The sequence below is a fragment of the Arvicanthis niloticus genome, chromosome 1 (genome assembly GCF_011762505.2).
Source record: "Arvicanthis niloticus isolate mArvNil1 chromosome 1, mArvNil1.pat.X, whole genome shotgun sequence".
Lineage (NCBI taxonomy): Eukaryota > Metazoa > Chordata > Mammalia > Rodentia > Muridae > Arvicanthis > Arvicanthis niloticus.
In genome coordinates this window covers 115,899,038-115,914,902 of record NC_047658.1, presented here as the reverse complement: position 1 = coordinate 115,914,902, position 15,865 = coordinate 115,899,038, and the positions used below count along the sequence as shown (strand labels likewise).

At 42.8% G+C, this 15,865-nt stretch overlaps 1 protein-coding gene across 1 annotated transcript in view; it reads right to left on the bottom strand.

Annotated features, from left to right (window-relative positions):
- Nucleotides 1-2,064: 2,064 nt before the first annotated feature.
- Nucleotides 2,065-15,865, bottom strand: part of LOC117706069 (phospholipase A and acyltransferase 3) — a 43,848-nt gene continuing 30,047 nt past the window's right edge. The window contains exons 4-5 of the mRNA XM_034498909.2: nt 15,578-15,846; nt 2,065-3,521 (exon numbers count right to left, since the gene is read on the bottom strand). Of these exons, the coding sequence (XP_034354800.1) occupies nt 3,420-3,521; nt 15,578-15,846 (371 nt within the window). The 3' untranslated portion in view covers nt 2,065-3,419. The remainder of the gene's footprint in view (nt 3,522-15,577; nt 15,847-15,865) is intronic.

The window sequence follows — 15,865 nt, the reverse complement described above, 5'->3', positions numbered from 1 at the left end:
AAGTGTTGAAAGGGCAAGAGACAACAGAGACGCTGAAGCTATTGTGACAGATGAGTGATTCTGATGAGTCATTTGTGGAAGCTGAGCCTTTGGGATTTTTTTCTAATTGCTAGAAAGCTCAGTGGAGTCATCATAGATAAACAAGCCGTAAGTCCTGACACTCAGAAGCTGTAACACTAGCTGCTGACTGTGGCCCACTGAGCCCACAGCAGTGACTGTCTAGCAGTGACCCTCTACCAAGAACAGCAAGTCCCTGCTCTGGAAGCTTGCAATCATAAGCGTCTGATTCTCAGAGATTAGAACTGTCTACCTCTGGGCTTGGAAACTCAGCCTGTGAGCCTCTGAATCTCAGGGTCCCAACATTAAGAGTTGGATCTTGCCTCTCTGTGATTTCTATCAGGAAAGAACAAGGAACCACCCCCACCTCACCTCACCCCTGCCGGCCATTTGTAACACCAAGACACCAGGTGTCTTATTCAGTGTTCTATTCCTGTGAAGACACCGTGTCTATGGCAACTCTTATAAAGGAAAACATTTAACTGGGGCTGGCTTACAGTTCGAAAGTTTAGTCCATTGTTCTCATGCTGGAAGCATGGCAGCATGCAGGCAGACATGGTGCTGGAGAGGTAGCTGAGAGTTCTACATCTTGATCCGTAGGCAGCAGGGAGAGAACAACACTGGGCTTGGTTGAGCTTTTGAACCTTCAAAGCCCACCTCCAGTGACACACTTCCCCCAACAAGGCCACGCCTCCCAATCCCTCTCAAGTAGTGCCACTCCCTGATAACCAAGCACTAAAATATAAGAGCCTAGCCAAGTGGTGGTGGCGAAGGCCTTTAATCCTAGCACTCAGGGAGTAGAAGCAGGCAGATCTCTGTGAGTTCAAAGCCAGCCTGGTCTACAGAGCAAGTTCCAGGACAGCCAGGGCTATACAAAGAAATCGTCTGAACCCATGAGGGCCATTCTTATTCAAACCACTACACCAGTGTATCATCAATTTTGTTATAAATGTGCCTACATACGTAGTTAGAATGTGTGTCTCACAGTTATGCTGCATGTCTATTGGAACTGCTTCTTGACAACTTTTTTGTTTTTTACATCTTTATGATGCATTATCAGGTCTTAGAAGATACACAGTATTTTTTTTTTTTTTTTTTTTTTTAGTTTTTATACGTGTGTGGGTGCTTTGCCTGCATGTATATGCAGTGCTCATGGAGGATAGAAAAGAGTGTCGGATCCTCTGGTCCTGAAGTTACAGATGGTTGTGAGCAGCCATGTGTGTCTGGGAACCAAACTCAGGCTCCCTGGGAAAGCAACCAGTGCTCTTAACCACTTAGCCATCTCTCCAGCCTCAAAAATATGATTTTTGTAAGAAGGAACCAAAATGAGGCCATTTTAAATAAAACTTTCATTTTGAATAGGGGTCAAATAAAGTTTAAGTTCCCAAAACCTCCCTGGGTAACTGTCAATCAGTTTGGCAGAGAAAGATGTACATAGATAACTAGCATCCTAGTAGACACATTCAGACATGAATGTTAAATAAGTTGCCCTGCCATAGTTGAATAACCCAACCAATGGGAACAGGATACATGTACCATAAAGACATCTTTTAAGGAAATACCCTGTCCCTAAATCCTGATTGGAGGGAAAATGTGACTGTAACTTGGCACAGATGTTTGTGGTTTTCAAGCTTTAACGCTCTGTAACTTTCTGACTTGAGGTCGCAGGTCAGCTTCCAAGTCTGTTCTGTGGCCCTGATCAATCAGTAGCAGCTTGATTACAATAAATCTTTGTCATTTGCATTGACCTAGTGTTTGAGTTGTGATGGATCTAAGCAGATCCCATATCATTTTGATCTCCCACTACAATGGTAAATTGTCAATTTAGTGACCAAGAATTCATAGTCTACTTTGAGACTATTAAATGCAAATGAACTTAGGATTAGTATATACTTAATTGAGTTGAAACTTTAATCAGGACTATTTTATTCTCTCTGTGCAGCAATCATTTTGTACAATCATGTAGTACACACAATCTCTGTGTAGTAAATCATTTTTGCCTTAAAGTCTGTTTTTTAATTCTTTATTGTGTTTACTTATGTATTGCATGCAGACATATGGTCCATAAGTGAAGGAGACAACTTTTGGGAGTTGGCTTGCTCCTTCCACCATGTACATCCCATGGATCAAACGTGGGTCAACAGAATTGGCAGCAAGCCCCTCTCCTTTCTGAGCCCTCTCTATGGCCCTGGATTGCTTTTCCTCATTTGACAGTGAAGTTTTTGTTTAGTTCCCTTGTGCTTGTTTTTTCTTGTTCTTTTCCTTGTCCAACCCATTATTAATTTAGGTAATAAATTATTATTATCTAAATATTATGAATGTTGTGTGTCCCCTTCACCTTATGCCACACTGGGGGGTGGGAGCATCAAGATACCTGCCGTTTGAACTTGGGTCTGGGTCCCTTGGGTGTGGGGAGCTTGAGCACTGACATGAAACCCTAAGGAACCTGTGCCAAAGAAAACTATTCTCTCAGTGCTGGAACTCAGAAAGCACAAGTGAATTCTGTGAAAGATATGTATAAGTCAGAAGAAAGCTGTCACAGAGCAAGATGTCAAACCTGACCAGGGCTCCAATGAATGAGATGTATGCCATGGAGAGCCAGCCAGTAAGCAGCACCTTTCATGGCTTCTGCTTCGGTTCCTGCCTGAGTTCCTCTTTCAGCTTCTCTCAATGGACTGTGACCAGGGATGTTTCCTTCCCCAAGTTGTTTCAGGTCTTTATCATAACAATAGAAACCTAACTAGAACAGACCTGAAATGCAGAAGGAAATCAGAAGGCTTTAGGAAGACCACCCAAGTGTATCCTGAATTTCTCTGTGGAAAGGGATTATACCAGGGATTGAACCTAAAACCTCATGTACTCCAGGAAAACACTCTATCACTGAGCTAAAGGCCCAACCCTAGAGGATTTGTCTTTCACAATCCACTGACTATCCATAAACGCCAGCTCCTGAATCTCAAAGTGCCATGTTGGATCAAGTTCTAGGCCAAGATCCCTGGCTATCTGAGGTCTCCATTTCTGTATAGCCAGGCTGTATCCTTTGGCATACCACAGTATCTGACACACAACAATGCACTTCACTTGAGATAACAGTGCAGAACTCTGTTTTCTGCAATACAAAGGGTAACATAGCAAAGAAAAAGACCAACCAGAAAAAGGTGTTACTCAAAACAGAGCCCCAAGCTTCCCTCCAGAGACTCCACACCAGGTAGCTACTGCAGCATCATCCTCCATGAAAATTCCCTTCTTGTGGTTTATTGTATGTTGCGAAAATAAACCTAATTATAAAGCAGTAGAATCTATAAATCAAACTCCAAACCCGCTAGCAAAAGAAGGGCCCTAAAGCTGGATAGTCATTCAGCTCATTGCTTCTGTTTCTTGTTTCTTGAGAGCATGACTCCAACGAGGCCCAAGGCCGCCAAGCCCACTCCAGCAAAGCCTACCGCCTTGACGGCATCTCTGACCTGCAACAGAGAAGGGGTTGAGTCAGGTTCTGTGTCAAAGTGTGGGAACAGGCTGTTCATTGAACAGGGTCACTCTGCTCATGGCACCTCACATGCCCTTTTCGCTTCCAGTGGCCAAACTGGAGAGCCAACAAATACTGGCAGGGTCAATGGGAAGGAGAGGGCTGGGTGAGAAAAGGAATGGACAGAACCAGCTGGCCTGGAATTGACATGGACTCAAAATGGTAACCTGGATGCAGCCCCGGACTATTTAAAGCCTACAAATCTTTGTAAGGCATCTATGGAAAGAACAGAGGGATGACAGCAGGATGGTCAAGATGGCCAGCCAATGGGCAAGTGAAAAGTCAGGAAGGAATTGCAATTGAGAACTCAAAAAAATAAATAAATAACCTCTGACCTCCACAGAAGCAAGGGCCTCACTTTACACCATGTTTCCAGTGTCTGGCCTGCCAGGCTTGGAGGTGTTCCCTTTAAAGAGCTGGGTTTTACTGTTATTTTTCTGTTTGTTTGTTTTTCTCTTTTGGAGTCAAGATCTTGCTATGTAGCACCTTGAACTCAAGGCCTCCTACCTTGACCTCCTGAGTGCCAGGGTTAAAGTCATGACACCACACCCAGCTCTTTCTCTGTATGGACTCTGGTGTCCACCAAGAGACCGACAGAGCCAAAGCATAGTTGCCCCTATTCCACTGCTCTCTTTATTTTTATTTTTAAAGAAAAGGTTGTGTGTATCCCAGACTGGCCTCAAACTTGAGCTCACTCTGTAGCCAAGTGTCTTAGTTACAGCTTCTACTGCTGTGATAAAACACTGTGACCAAAAGCAACTTGTAGAGGAAAGGGTTTGTTTTATCTTACACTTCCAGGTAATGCTCCATCACTGAGGGACGACAAGGCAGGAACCTATGCAGAGGCCGTGGAGGAACATTGCTCACAGGCTTGCTTCTCATGGCTTGCTCTGCCTGCTTCCTTAACACCTGGGACCGCCAGCCCAGGAGTATTAATGCCTATCGTGAAACGGGCCCTCCTGTACCAATTATCAATCAAGAAACCACACCAGAGGCTTGCTCACGGACCGATCTGACGGGGACATTTTCTCAGTAAAGGTTCTCTCATTCCAAAATTATTCTAATTTCTGTCAAGTTGATATAAAACTAATCAGCACAATAAAGATGGCCTTAAACTCCTGGTCCTCCTGCTTCCACCCGCCATGCGTTGGGGTTACAGGTGAGGTGTGAGCCATTGAACCTCTCTTCATTCATTCATTCATTCATTCATTCATTCATGTATTATTTATTTTACCTCCCAACCACCATTTCCCCTCCCTCATCTCCTCCTACTTCTTCTCTCCACCCTCCTGTGCTCAACACACTCCTCTTCCCTTTCTCTTCAGAAAAGAGGAGGCCACCCATGAATATCAATCAGCCCTACCATAGCAAGTTGCAGTAAGACTCGGCTCATCCTCTCCTATTGAGACTAGATTAGGCAGCTCCTGCTCCCACTGTTAGGAGCCCCATATGAAGACCAAGCAACTCAACTGTAACATACGCGTAGATGGCCTTGGTCAGGCACATGCAGGTTCCCTGGTTGCGGTTCAGTCTCTGTGAGCTCCTATGGACCCAGGTTAGTTAATTCTGTGGGTTTTCTTGTGGTGTCCTTGACCCCTCTGGCTCCCATAATCCTTCTTCCCCTCTTCCACAAGATTCCCTGAGGTCTAATTTGGCTGTGAGTCTCTGCACCTGTTTCCATCAGTCTATTCTTAAATAAATCCCACTAGTAACGGTAGGTGATGTAATGCAGATGTGAGACAATCTGACTTGTGCTCCTATGGAGTACAGAAAACGAAACATTGCAAAAGAGGGGGTGCAGGAAAAAAGCTAAACATTTGTCAAATTCCACTCCCTCCTAAAACCCAACTGAAATAAAAGACAGCATTTGTTTGGGCTGAGAGATAGTTATGGGTGAACAATGACCTACCATGGGGAAGACGCTGAGTTCACTACCCAGCACCACAGAGATTTCTCTTTTTAATTAGAGGTCTTACTTTTTTTTGTTGTGAGCCTAGTTCTTATGGCTGAGCCATCTCTCCAGACCTTGGGACATTTGTTTTAAACATAATTCAGTGAGGACAAAGAAGCTGAGAAGTAACTCTAGTTAGAGAAAGAAAGCTCTCCCAGCAGAGGCGTGAATGTTCTCTGAACAGAATAAAACAGACGCTCTCAGGATCTCCACGTCTAGACATGCATGTTGTATCATGTTGTATCATAACCATAACAGGGCACTGAGCGACTATGAGCATCCTAAGTGTGAGCCTCCAAGACCCCTCTGCTGTTCCCAGAATGTCACCCTCCACTCAAGCCTGGAAGACTTTTCTGGAGAATCTGATCATGTCAAGTAGAAACAACAGAAGATATGGGTACTGGTGACTCTCAAACAGCCCATTGGGTTCATCTCACAATGACACTCAACATTAATAAACCCCTTTCCCTTACCCCATTCATTGGCTCCTTACCTAATGTCTATCTTCTGTATCTCCTGTCTTCCCTCATTGTTAACACAGTTCGGATGGATGTTTGAATGGTACTATCAGACAGAGAGGTCTGACTGTGGGCTGGCCTCAAGTCATGGTGTTATGGGGTTACCTTGCTAAGTATCTAGAGCTGGGGAGGTGGAACAGTGAGTAAGTGCTTGCCTTATAAACACAAAAACCTGAGTTCAATCCCCCAAAATCCCATAAAAAGCCAAGAATGGAGGCATGCATCTGTAATCCAAGTGCTGGGAGATGAGAAAACCGGTTTCCTGGGGCTGCTGGTCAGTCTGCTCAGCCTAGTGGACAAATTCCAAGCCAGCAAGAGATCCTGTCTTTGTTTGATTGTTTGTTCATTTAAAAAATAGGGACAGTGCCTACAGAATGACACTAGAAGTTGACCTTTTGCCTCTACATACACCCAGACACACAGGAATACACACACAGACACACACACACTCATACAGAAACCCCATTTCTATCCAGTGTTTGCTGAGTCAGGAGGGGAAAAAAATCGGGTAATAGAGGAGGAACAACATGACCCTTATTCTTTTCTGAAAGCCATGATGTAAGAACAAATGCTGATACCACTGGTTCAGACAAAAGACGCTTTGTCAGGGCACACAACAATAACCCCACTGTTTGTGGTCACACTTTGTACACAAAGAGAGTGATTAGGATTGAATATAGTATCTAGTTACTCCTGGTGGTGCTAAGAAAATGGTACAGTCAGATCATACATACATATATACATATATACATATATACATACATACATACATACATACATACATACAACTTTTTAATATGTACTTAAGAACGTGTTATGATAGCTTGGTGACAGGTTATATAAGTTCTGCCTGCTGGTTAGAATTCCCTACTCTTATCAGGGAAAAATAACACTTGTTCAAAACTGCCTGAAGGGGAAAGGCATCAGAGTAGACCAACATCATGCTGCAGGTTCTATTTCTGTTTGCTAAAAGAATGCTTTCACCGACAAAAGTTATTGTTATTCACATAGTCTGTGGGTCTTGTTTTGTTGTTGTGGTTGTTGTTGTTGATGATATTGTTGTTTTACTGTTCTCTCCCAAATGTTTGAACCTGATTTTTTCCAAAAATCACTTTGTTCCAGTCATTTCTATCCCTATAAACTCACCTAACTAAGTTCCCTTTAGTGATTAAGGAGCTCTGAGGCCACTAACAGAGGGCCACATAAGCAGGAATTATAATGCTGTTTATTGTTGCATTGTGCTATGTGTAGATAACATGTCACACATAAAAAACCTTTTTAAAGGCAACATTTCTCTTTTTTTTTTTTTTTTTTTGTGGGTTTTCGAGACAGGGTTTCTCTGTGTAGCCCTGGCTGTCCTGGAACTCACTCTGTAGACCAGGCTGGCCTCAAACTCAGAAATCTGCCTGCCTCTGCCTCCCAAGTGCTGGGATTAAAGGCCTGCGCCACCACTGCCGGCAAAGGCAACATTTCTTAATGAGCTGTTATTATGATTGATTTCAGGCTAAGAAATGCCTAAGGCACTCTCGAGGCACACCTCTGGGTGTGGCTAAGGCACTCTCGAGGCACACCTCTGGGTGTGGCTAAGGCACTCTCGAGGCACTCACACCTCTGGGTGTGGCTGGAGGCTTGTCAAGGGAGAGTTGACAGGGGAGATTAAAAGTGAACAGCACCATTGCATTTTCTATCGTTCGTTCGTTTGTTTGTTCAAGACAAGGTTTCTCTGTGTAGCCCTGGCTATCCTGGAACTCTCTGTAGACCAGCTTAAACTATCTCCAGGGTGCTGGAACTAAAAGTGTGCCACCAGCGTTAATGCAGTCACACAGGAACCAGGAACTAATGACATTCATCTCATACCCTGCCTGCTTCCTTCCTCAGAGTGGCTGTTCTACACTCACTAAAGCCAGACTGTGGCTCAGACCCTTGGGCGTGCTCAGCAAACACCGGCAATATGGCCTTCCTCACCTGCTTAGCTAGAGATGTGCTTGCTGCTCCTCTATGTCCACTGCCCTTGACAAGGACATATTCCATAGCTGATGCGCTGTATTCAACTAATGAAGGAAAGAAACCAGATGCTGCCCACCAGAAGACCTAATGCCTCACAGTAGGGAGGAGTGACCGAACAACAGTCAATGCAAGCAGTGTAAAATGAAGTTGAGACTGTCCCTGTCAGCAAATGTCTCCCCATCTAAGTCACAGTGGCCCAGAGAGGCCAGCACCCAAAGCCCTGGATGAACCAAGGAAGAAGAGCAAGCTTTGGAAGCCTGTCTCTGCTACTGTAATCTATCAGCTTCATTTTCTGAGTCAGCCCTGTGAGAATCCTAAGAATACTCTTCTCAAGTGCCCAGCCCTATAGAGACTTGGTGCGTCAGGGTGAAGGGATACCTAGGGAGGGTCCCACCCTCTCAGAAAAGAAGGGGAGGGGTTTAAGGGAGGAACTCTGTGAGGGGGAGTGGGAGAGCAGCAAATGGGAAGTATAAATAAATAAATAAGAATACTTCTCTCTAGTTCACATGAAATCCTCCAAGATCAGTTCTCATAGGAACTATACCAAGTGGCGGGGGGGGGGGGGGGGGGGGGGGGGGGGGGGGGGGGGGGGAGGGGAGGGACCTGACTAAATACATCCTTAAAGATTACATAGCTGGTAAATGTGGTGGATAGCCCTAGCCTCTTGTTGTCATGGTAACTCCACTCCTGGGAGGGGCTGCGAAGGAGGAGTGAATCTTGTAAACCTTCTGTCCAATCAAATTTGTTAAATAAAGGCTACAGCCAGTGATTGGGCAGTAGAAGAGGAGTGGGAGGAGCCAGAGGCAGGAAAAGGAGAAGACCAGGAGAGCCAAGAAGAAGGAAGAAGGCGGCGCGGAGTTGGCAGTTGGCCGAAGCTAGAGGGCAGTTGGTGGAGAGAGAGAAGACGAAGAAGACCTTGACCTAGGAAACCGCAAGTTGTTAAGAGCTCTCATAGCCGGGGAATAGTGTAGTTTAATGGTAAATCTGCCCAATCTAGGCATGCAGCATTCATTTGATACTTATTGACTTGTGTATCAAGTCTGGACTCCCTATGGGCAAAAGATTTACTGCAACAAATTGGCGCCCAACGTGTTATTTAGAACTCAACTAACTTGAGACAAAAAAAAAAAAAACAAAAGAAAAGTTACAAAGTACCAAAACTTCCCCAACGGCCAAGGTCAGGAGCAGCACTCAGCTTACAGCTGGGCTTGCTCACTGCCCTGTGAAAACTGAAAGAAGGGTCTTCCGAAAATTCAACAGTGAAACAAAAGTTATTGTAGCCAGACCAGTAGGTCACTTAAATTAAAAAATTAAATTAAAAAAAGGTGAATAGACACAGATAAATAGATGTAAAAGGTTTTAAGGTTGCGAGGAGTAAATTGCAGGCTGCTCTGAGTCAAGAGAGCCAAACAGATAAATAGAAAGGTTAGAGTAACGAATTGTAATGAGGGACTGCTGATCCTAGAAAACAGCTGCCTGCGAGGTAGTTTTCAGGTAGAAACAGTGAATTGAGGGCTCCAAACCAGATAATTTTTTAATATAAAAAAAACCCATATTTTGATAAAGATGACAAAAACAATGGATATCTTTTGGGCTTTATATGATGATATTTCAAATGGTTTGACAGAAATCAACTTAGGGAACACTTTATTATTTATCAGTATTGCTATATTTATTTTTTTGATACACTATGTCTTCTCAAAAGACAAAGCTCTAGATAAAAAATTCTTTGCTTTGGAAAAGAGATTACAAGAAACAATAGAACTTTTGGTACAGGATAGAGATGAAATTTGGAAACAAATAGAAAATAATGAGGAATGGAAGCAGGGCTTAGAACAGAAGTTACAGGAACAAAAAGATGAGAATGAAAGTGGGAGACAGGAGATTAAAAGGATAATTGAACAGAAGATAGAGCAGTTAATAGATCAGATGGAGAAACAGATAAAAAATAATGAATTGAAGACACAAGAAATTCTAGATCAGAATAAGAGACAGAAAGATGAAAATGAAACTGGGAGACAGGAGCTAGAAAAGATGATCAAACAGAGCATGCAACAGCTCACAGATCAGATGGATAAACAGACAGAAAATAATAAGGAATGGAAGCAGGGCTTAGAACAGAAGTTACAGGAACAAAAAGATGAGAATGAAAGTGGGAGACAGGAGATTAAAAGGATAATTGAACAGAAGATAGAGCAATTAATAGATCAGATGGAGAAACAGATAAAAAATAATGAATTGAAGACAAGAAATTCTAGATCAGAATAAGAGACAGAAAGATGAAAATGAAACTGGGAGACAAGAGCTAGAAAAGATGATCGAACAGAGCATGCAACAGCTCACAGATCAGATGGAAAAACAGATAGAAAATAATGAGGAATGGAAACAATTACAATATAAAAAAACATATGAAGCAGGTATACAAACCTTAAGGGAGGAATTTAAATTTTCAGCTGAGGAAAATACTGAGGTTAAGACAGAAGTAAATAGAGAAAGTCAACCGAGAGTTATTAGAAAACACACCTTGGTCTATCCGGTTACGGTACAACAAAGACCTCCAAATGTTGTTTACCCACAGGGTTATGAGGAATTTGAATGGCAACCTGTGGATGTGTTAGATCTGAGAAAATTTAAGGAGAGTGTCAATAATTTTGGTATGCACTCACCATTTGTTAAACAAATTCTGACTTCTTGGGCTATTAAAAATAGAATAATCCCCCAAGACTGGAAAGATATGGCAAGAGCTATATTAGAACCTGCCGCAAATTTACAATGGGTTGCATGGTGGAGAGATGAGGCGAGGGAGATAGCACGACAAAATAGAGCCAGAGGAAGAGAGATTTCCATAGACCAACTGCTTGGTGAAGGTCGTTTTGCTGAAATAGAGGTGCAGGCTGTATATGATGAAGAAACTCTGGCATTGTGTAGATTGTCAGCCTTAAATGCCTGGGACAAAGTTGCAGAATCCGGGAAGAGACTTGAACCATTTACTCAAGTCATACAAGGGCCAAAAGAAACCTTCCCTGACTTTTTACAAAGGCTAACCTCAGCTGTCGAAAGGAGTATATCAGATTCAGTAGCAAGAAAGGCAATAATTGAGTCTTTAGCCTTTGAAAATGCAACTGCTGAGTGCAAGGAAGTAATCAGACCACTGAGGGCAAGGTCAGCATCAATAGATGAATGGATTAGATACACAGCTGATGTTGGATCTCACTCAGCTGATATGTCAGTAATAGGAAAAACTGCAACTAGAAACCTAGAGATGACCCAAGATTTCAAATGTTTTAATTGTGGTAAATGGGGTCATCTCAGAAATTACTACAGAACAAATCAAAATAATAGGAAATGGGGGCCTAGGCCTTCTGGAATATGTCAAAGATGTGGCAAAGGCCGACATCTGACCAGGGAATGTAGAGCAACAACAGACAGATGGGGCAATACCCTGCCAAAAAACTTCCAGGGGGGCCTCTTGCAGGCCCCAATGCCAGACAAAAAGAGTTCTCTTTCCCAGGAAAATTAAATGTCACTGCTTCAAAAACAGATGTTCTGAGACCAGTTATGACTGAGGAGAAGGGCACACAAACTGGAGAGATACATGACCTCAAGGACATGCTGGACACGAAGGAGCGGATGGTCAATGTTCTCCAGAAGAAGATAGAAAATCTTCAGGAACAACTAAGAGATAAAGAGAAGCAGATGAGCAGCTTGAAAGAGCAAGTCAAGTCTCTGCAGGTGGACACGACTAACATGGACACAGCTCTGACAATGCTGAAGGAGGCTCTTGCAGACAAAGAGCAGACAATTGAATGTTTAAAGGAGCAGCGGGACAGAGATGAGCGAGAGAAGCAAGAGGAGATTGAAACCTACAAAAAAGATCTTAAAGACTTGAAAGAAAAAGTCAGCCTATTGCAAGGAGACCTCTCAGAGAAGGAGACTTCTCTCTTGGATCTCAAAGAGCTTGCTTCTTCCCTGGTTTCCTCAGGACTAAAAAAGGACTCACGGCTCAAGACCTTAGAAATTGCTCTTGAGCAGAAAAAGGAAGAGTGCCTAAAAATGGAGAGATCTAATCAAACTTTAAAAGAGATGCTTAATAGGCAAAAGGAATCAATAAGAACCCCCAAAGATGGATTATATATTGCTTTATTAAACTTAAATTTTTTGAATATTAATGAACAAAACACCATAGTCGCTGAGAAACATTGGATGGTGGATAAAACTACTGAACTAAATCAACCTGTTTATATTAAGGATATTATGACGTCAGAATGGAAAGTGGGAAATGTATTACGCTGGGGGAGAGGTTATGTTTATGTTTCCACAGGAAAAGAAAAGCTGTGGGTTCCTTCCAAAATGATAAAGATCAGAAATGACAAAGGGAGACCCCCTGAAGCACTAGTCGACAAAGAAGAAAAGGGAGACTAACTCAACCAACCAAATGGGTGATGTATATATGGACTTAACTGGCTGGGACTAAAATGTCAATGCAAAGCCAAGAACATTTAATTGGCTAATAATTTCTCATGACTTAATACATGCCATCCTTTATGAGGGCATGTATTTAAGTTATATATAGTTTGATTAAGTAATCAAACTAACCTGAAGAGGGCAGTGGCCTTTCTTTATTGATCTTCATTGACAAAGCTGTGTGCCCTACATGTTCCACGTGAATGTTTTTATAAAACTACCTGTTGCTTTTAAGTTTTATATGTTACAGGATGAAAGAAGAGAAACTCAGCCCTAGCATGATTTATACTCGAGGATTCTGAGTCTCTAGGACCTCCTATTCCAGCTTCGTGCTTGATTCTACTGCAACTGCATCGAAGCCGCTTCTTTTAAGGACTTGCTTCCAGAACTTTTCCAGAACATCTAGCTTGCCTGTCCAACCTTTCTGACTGTAACAGTTATGGTGTCAGCTTTGCTATGAACTTTCTCAGTACATAGTGACTTCAAGGCAAATGATGCCAGCTAGCTCTCCTTTGACTAAGCCAATTTTCCTGTTTCCCTTTGGGCCCCCAGATGGGAATTCTTCACCCCAATTCAGCTGGAAGCAGACAAAAGGAGATCATCGCCCCAGTTCCTTAGGTTGGGGTGGATGGTTCTGGTTACTTTGTAAATTATACATGTGTTGTAATTTAAGGAATACTTTACAAATGTAGCTTCAGACAGGAAGGGAATTAGAGAGCTAAATCTCAGAAATTAAGTGGGATTAATATTTTACTCTTATATAGGCATTGTGCCTGTATAACTCATACAGAAATACAAGGCTTAGACCCAGTTAAAAAAAAAAAAAAAGGTATATCTTACATTGGTAAGAAATCTTTATAATAATTACAAGGTTGAAATTATAATCTCTTACATTGATATGGAATTTATATTAATATATTACTCTCATGTAGGCATTGTACCTATATATCTTATTTAGAAATACAAGGCTTAGACCCAGTCCTTTTAAAAAAAAAAAAAAATTAGTGGAAAGGAATTAACAGACAACTGTTCAGATTGCCTTACATAGTTGATTTTCAAAAACATCAGAAATCCATAGAATTGACATTACAAACATTCTGATATAAACATTTATTTTATTGGAGACCTATCTGATCCTGACAGCTTCCCAGTCTTGGATTCTAAGAAGAAATTGAGCATCTTTGGAGTTACACCAGTTGTGGTATGACAGCCACTAGGCAAGAATTGCCTCTTTTAATCTACAGACAAAATAGTGTGCAAAAAAGAAACACACTTGCAGAATAGTCGACCGATTATATCTGCCAAGACAGAGTAATCAACCCTTAGTAATTCTGCATTACTAGGTCTGTTAGATGATTCCTGGGCCAGAAGGCTGAAGACCAGATGCTCCAACATTTTGAAATAAGGAACTGTCTAGATGTTCAGTGGTCTATTTAAATTGGCTGAGTTTTAGAAGCCACACTTTGTGCTTCCCATATCTTTAATTAACTAGTCATCCTGGATTTCTGATGGGGTTGAAGATTTATAATCTCACAGCCAACCCAGGCTATTTACTTTGAGAAGATGATTTTCAGATGCTATTCATTTTGAAGACAGGACATAAGCCAGGTTCAGAACTAAGTTTTTTAATTGAGAGAGATGGCAAAGGTTCTATTTAGTTAACAAAAATGATGGACTGGGTGTTAGGTTTATCTTGTACTTTAACAAACACAACATGGTAAAATAGCTAGTGTTCAATTAATATGTGAAAAAAAAAATTTTTTATTATTGGACAAAAAGGGGGAAATGTGGTGGATAGCCCTAGCCTCTTGTTGTCATGGTAACTCCACTCCTGGGAGGGGCTGCGAAGGAGGAGTGAATCTTGTAAACCTTCTGTCCAATCAAATTTGTTAAATAAAGGCTACAGCCAGTGATTGGGCAGTAGAAGAGGAGTGGGAGGAGCCAGAGGCAGGAAAAGGAGAAGACCAGGAGAGCCAAGAAAAAAAGAGAAGAAGGAGGGCGGCGCGGAGTTGGCAGTTGGCCGAAGCTAGAGGGCAGTTGGTGGAGAGAGAGAAGACGAAGAAGACCTTGACCTAGGAAACCGCAAGTTGTTAAGAGCTCTCATAGCCGGGGAATAGTGTAGTTTAATGGTAAATCTGCCCAATCTAGGCATGCAGCATTCATTTGATACTTATTGACTTGTGTATCAAGTCTGGACTCCCTATGGGCAAAAGATTTACTGCAACAGGTAAAGACAGGGCCCAAAGGGCTGGTTAGCTCAGTGGTAGAGCACCTACCTATAAAAGGCAAGACCCTGAGTTTAATCCCTAGCACTGAAAAATAAGGGAGCCAAGGAGAAAGAGAAAGGATTTCAAAACACTGATGTGAATAACTACACATCTTAACCTCTCTCCCGTGCCAAGTCGAGCAAGTGTGGTAGCACTTGCCTGGGATCCCAGCACTGGGAAAGCTAAAGCAAGAAGGCTAAGGATTTAAGGCCAGACCAGCCTGAGCTACCCAGAGACCCTGTCTCAGAAAAGAAAGTGGGAAAACGGCAGGACCACCTCTAGGATGAGGACAGTGCTACCTGTAGCCTACTGAGGGAGGTGGGATAAATGAACCTGCACATCAAACCTCCTCACTGCCTCTCACCAACACAGCTACATCTGACTGCTAGAAAAACACAGCACAAGCCTGAAGGCTCAAAAGGATTTGTTGGCTGACATGAATGGCCATAGCCAGACAGCTTGAGTTCTACAAGTTTATGATTCCTCATCTACAAAGTGGGGTTCACAGAGCTTGCCTCCAAGGCTCTAGGATCATCTTCACAGGGGTGGAATGATCATGACCTGAGCTGGGTTCAATCCCTAGCACTGAAAAAGAAGTCTGACCTGCTGTCTCACCTGCCTCACCCCTGCCCGCCTCTGAGCGTGTCACTCTTAGAGACAGGAAGCATATACTTAGGCTATTACCACCTGTTTGTAATTCTGTCTCCAGTCACACTCAGGTCCAGCCACTGGCAGTTGGGAAAATGACCTGGCACCTAAGGTCAGGTACAGGGGACTGAGGACGCACCTGATCACTCCGAGGGACTCCGTAACGAAGTTCATTCACAAAGTGCTCACAGTTCTCACTGGTCAGCCTGTAGAGCACCTCCTGCCCCACCAGTTTCTCAGCTCGCTGGATGATCTTGTTTAGAGGCAGTGGGGTGTATTCCTTGTCATGTTTGTTATTGACCTGGTACTTGTCCTTCCCTGCCACATCGCACAGCAGTTCTTTCTTCACTATGGCCTTGTCGGTCAAAGCAGACATGATGCTGGCTGCCCCAGCTCCTGCGATTTCACCTGTGGAGCCACAAAGAAC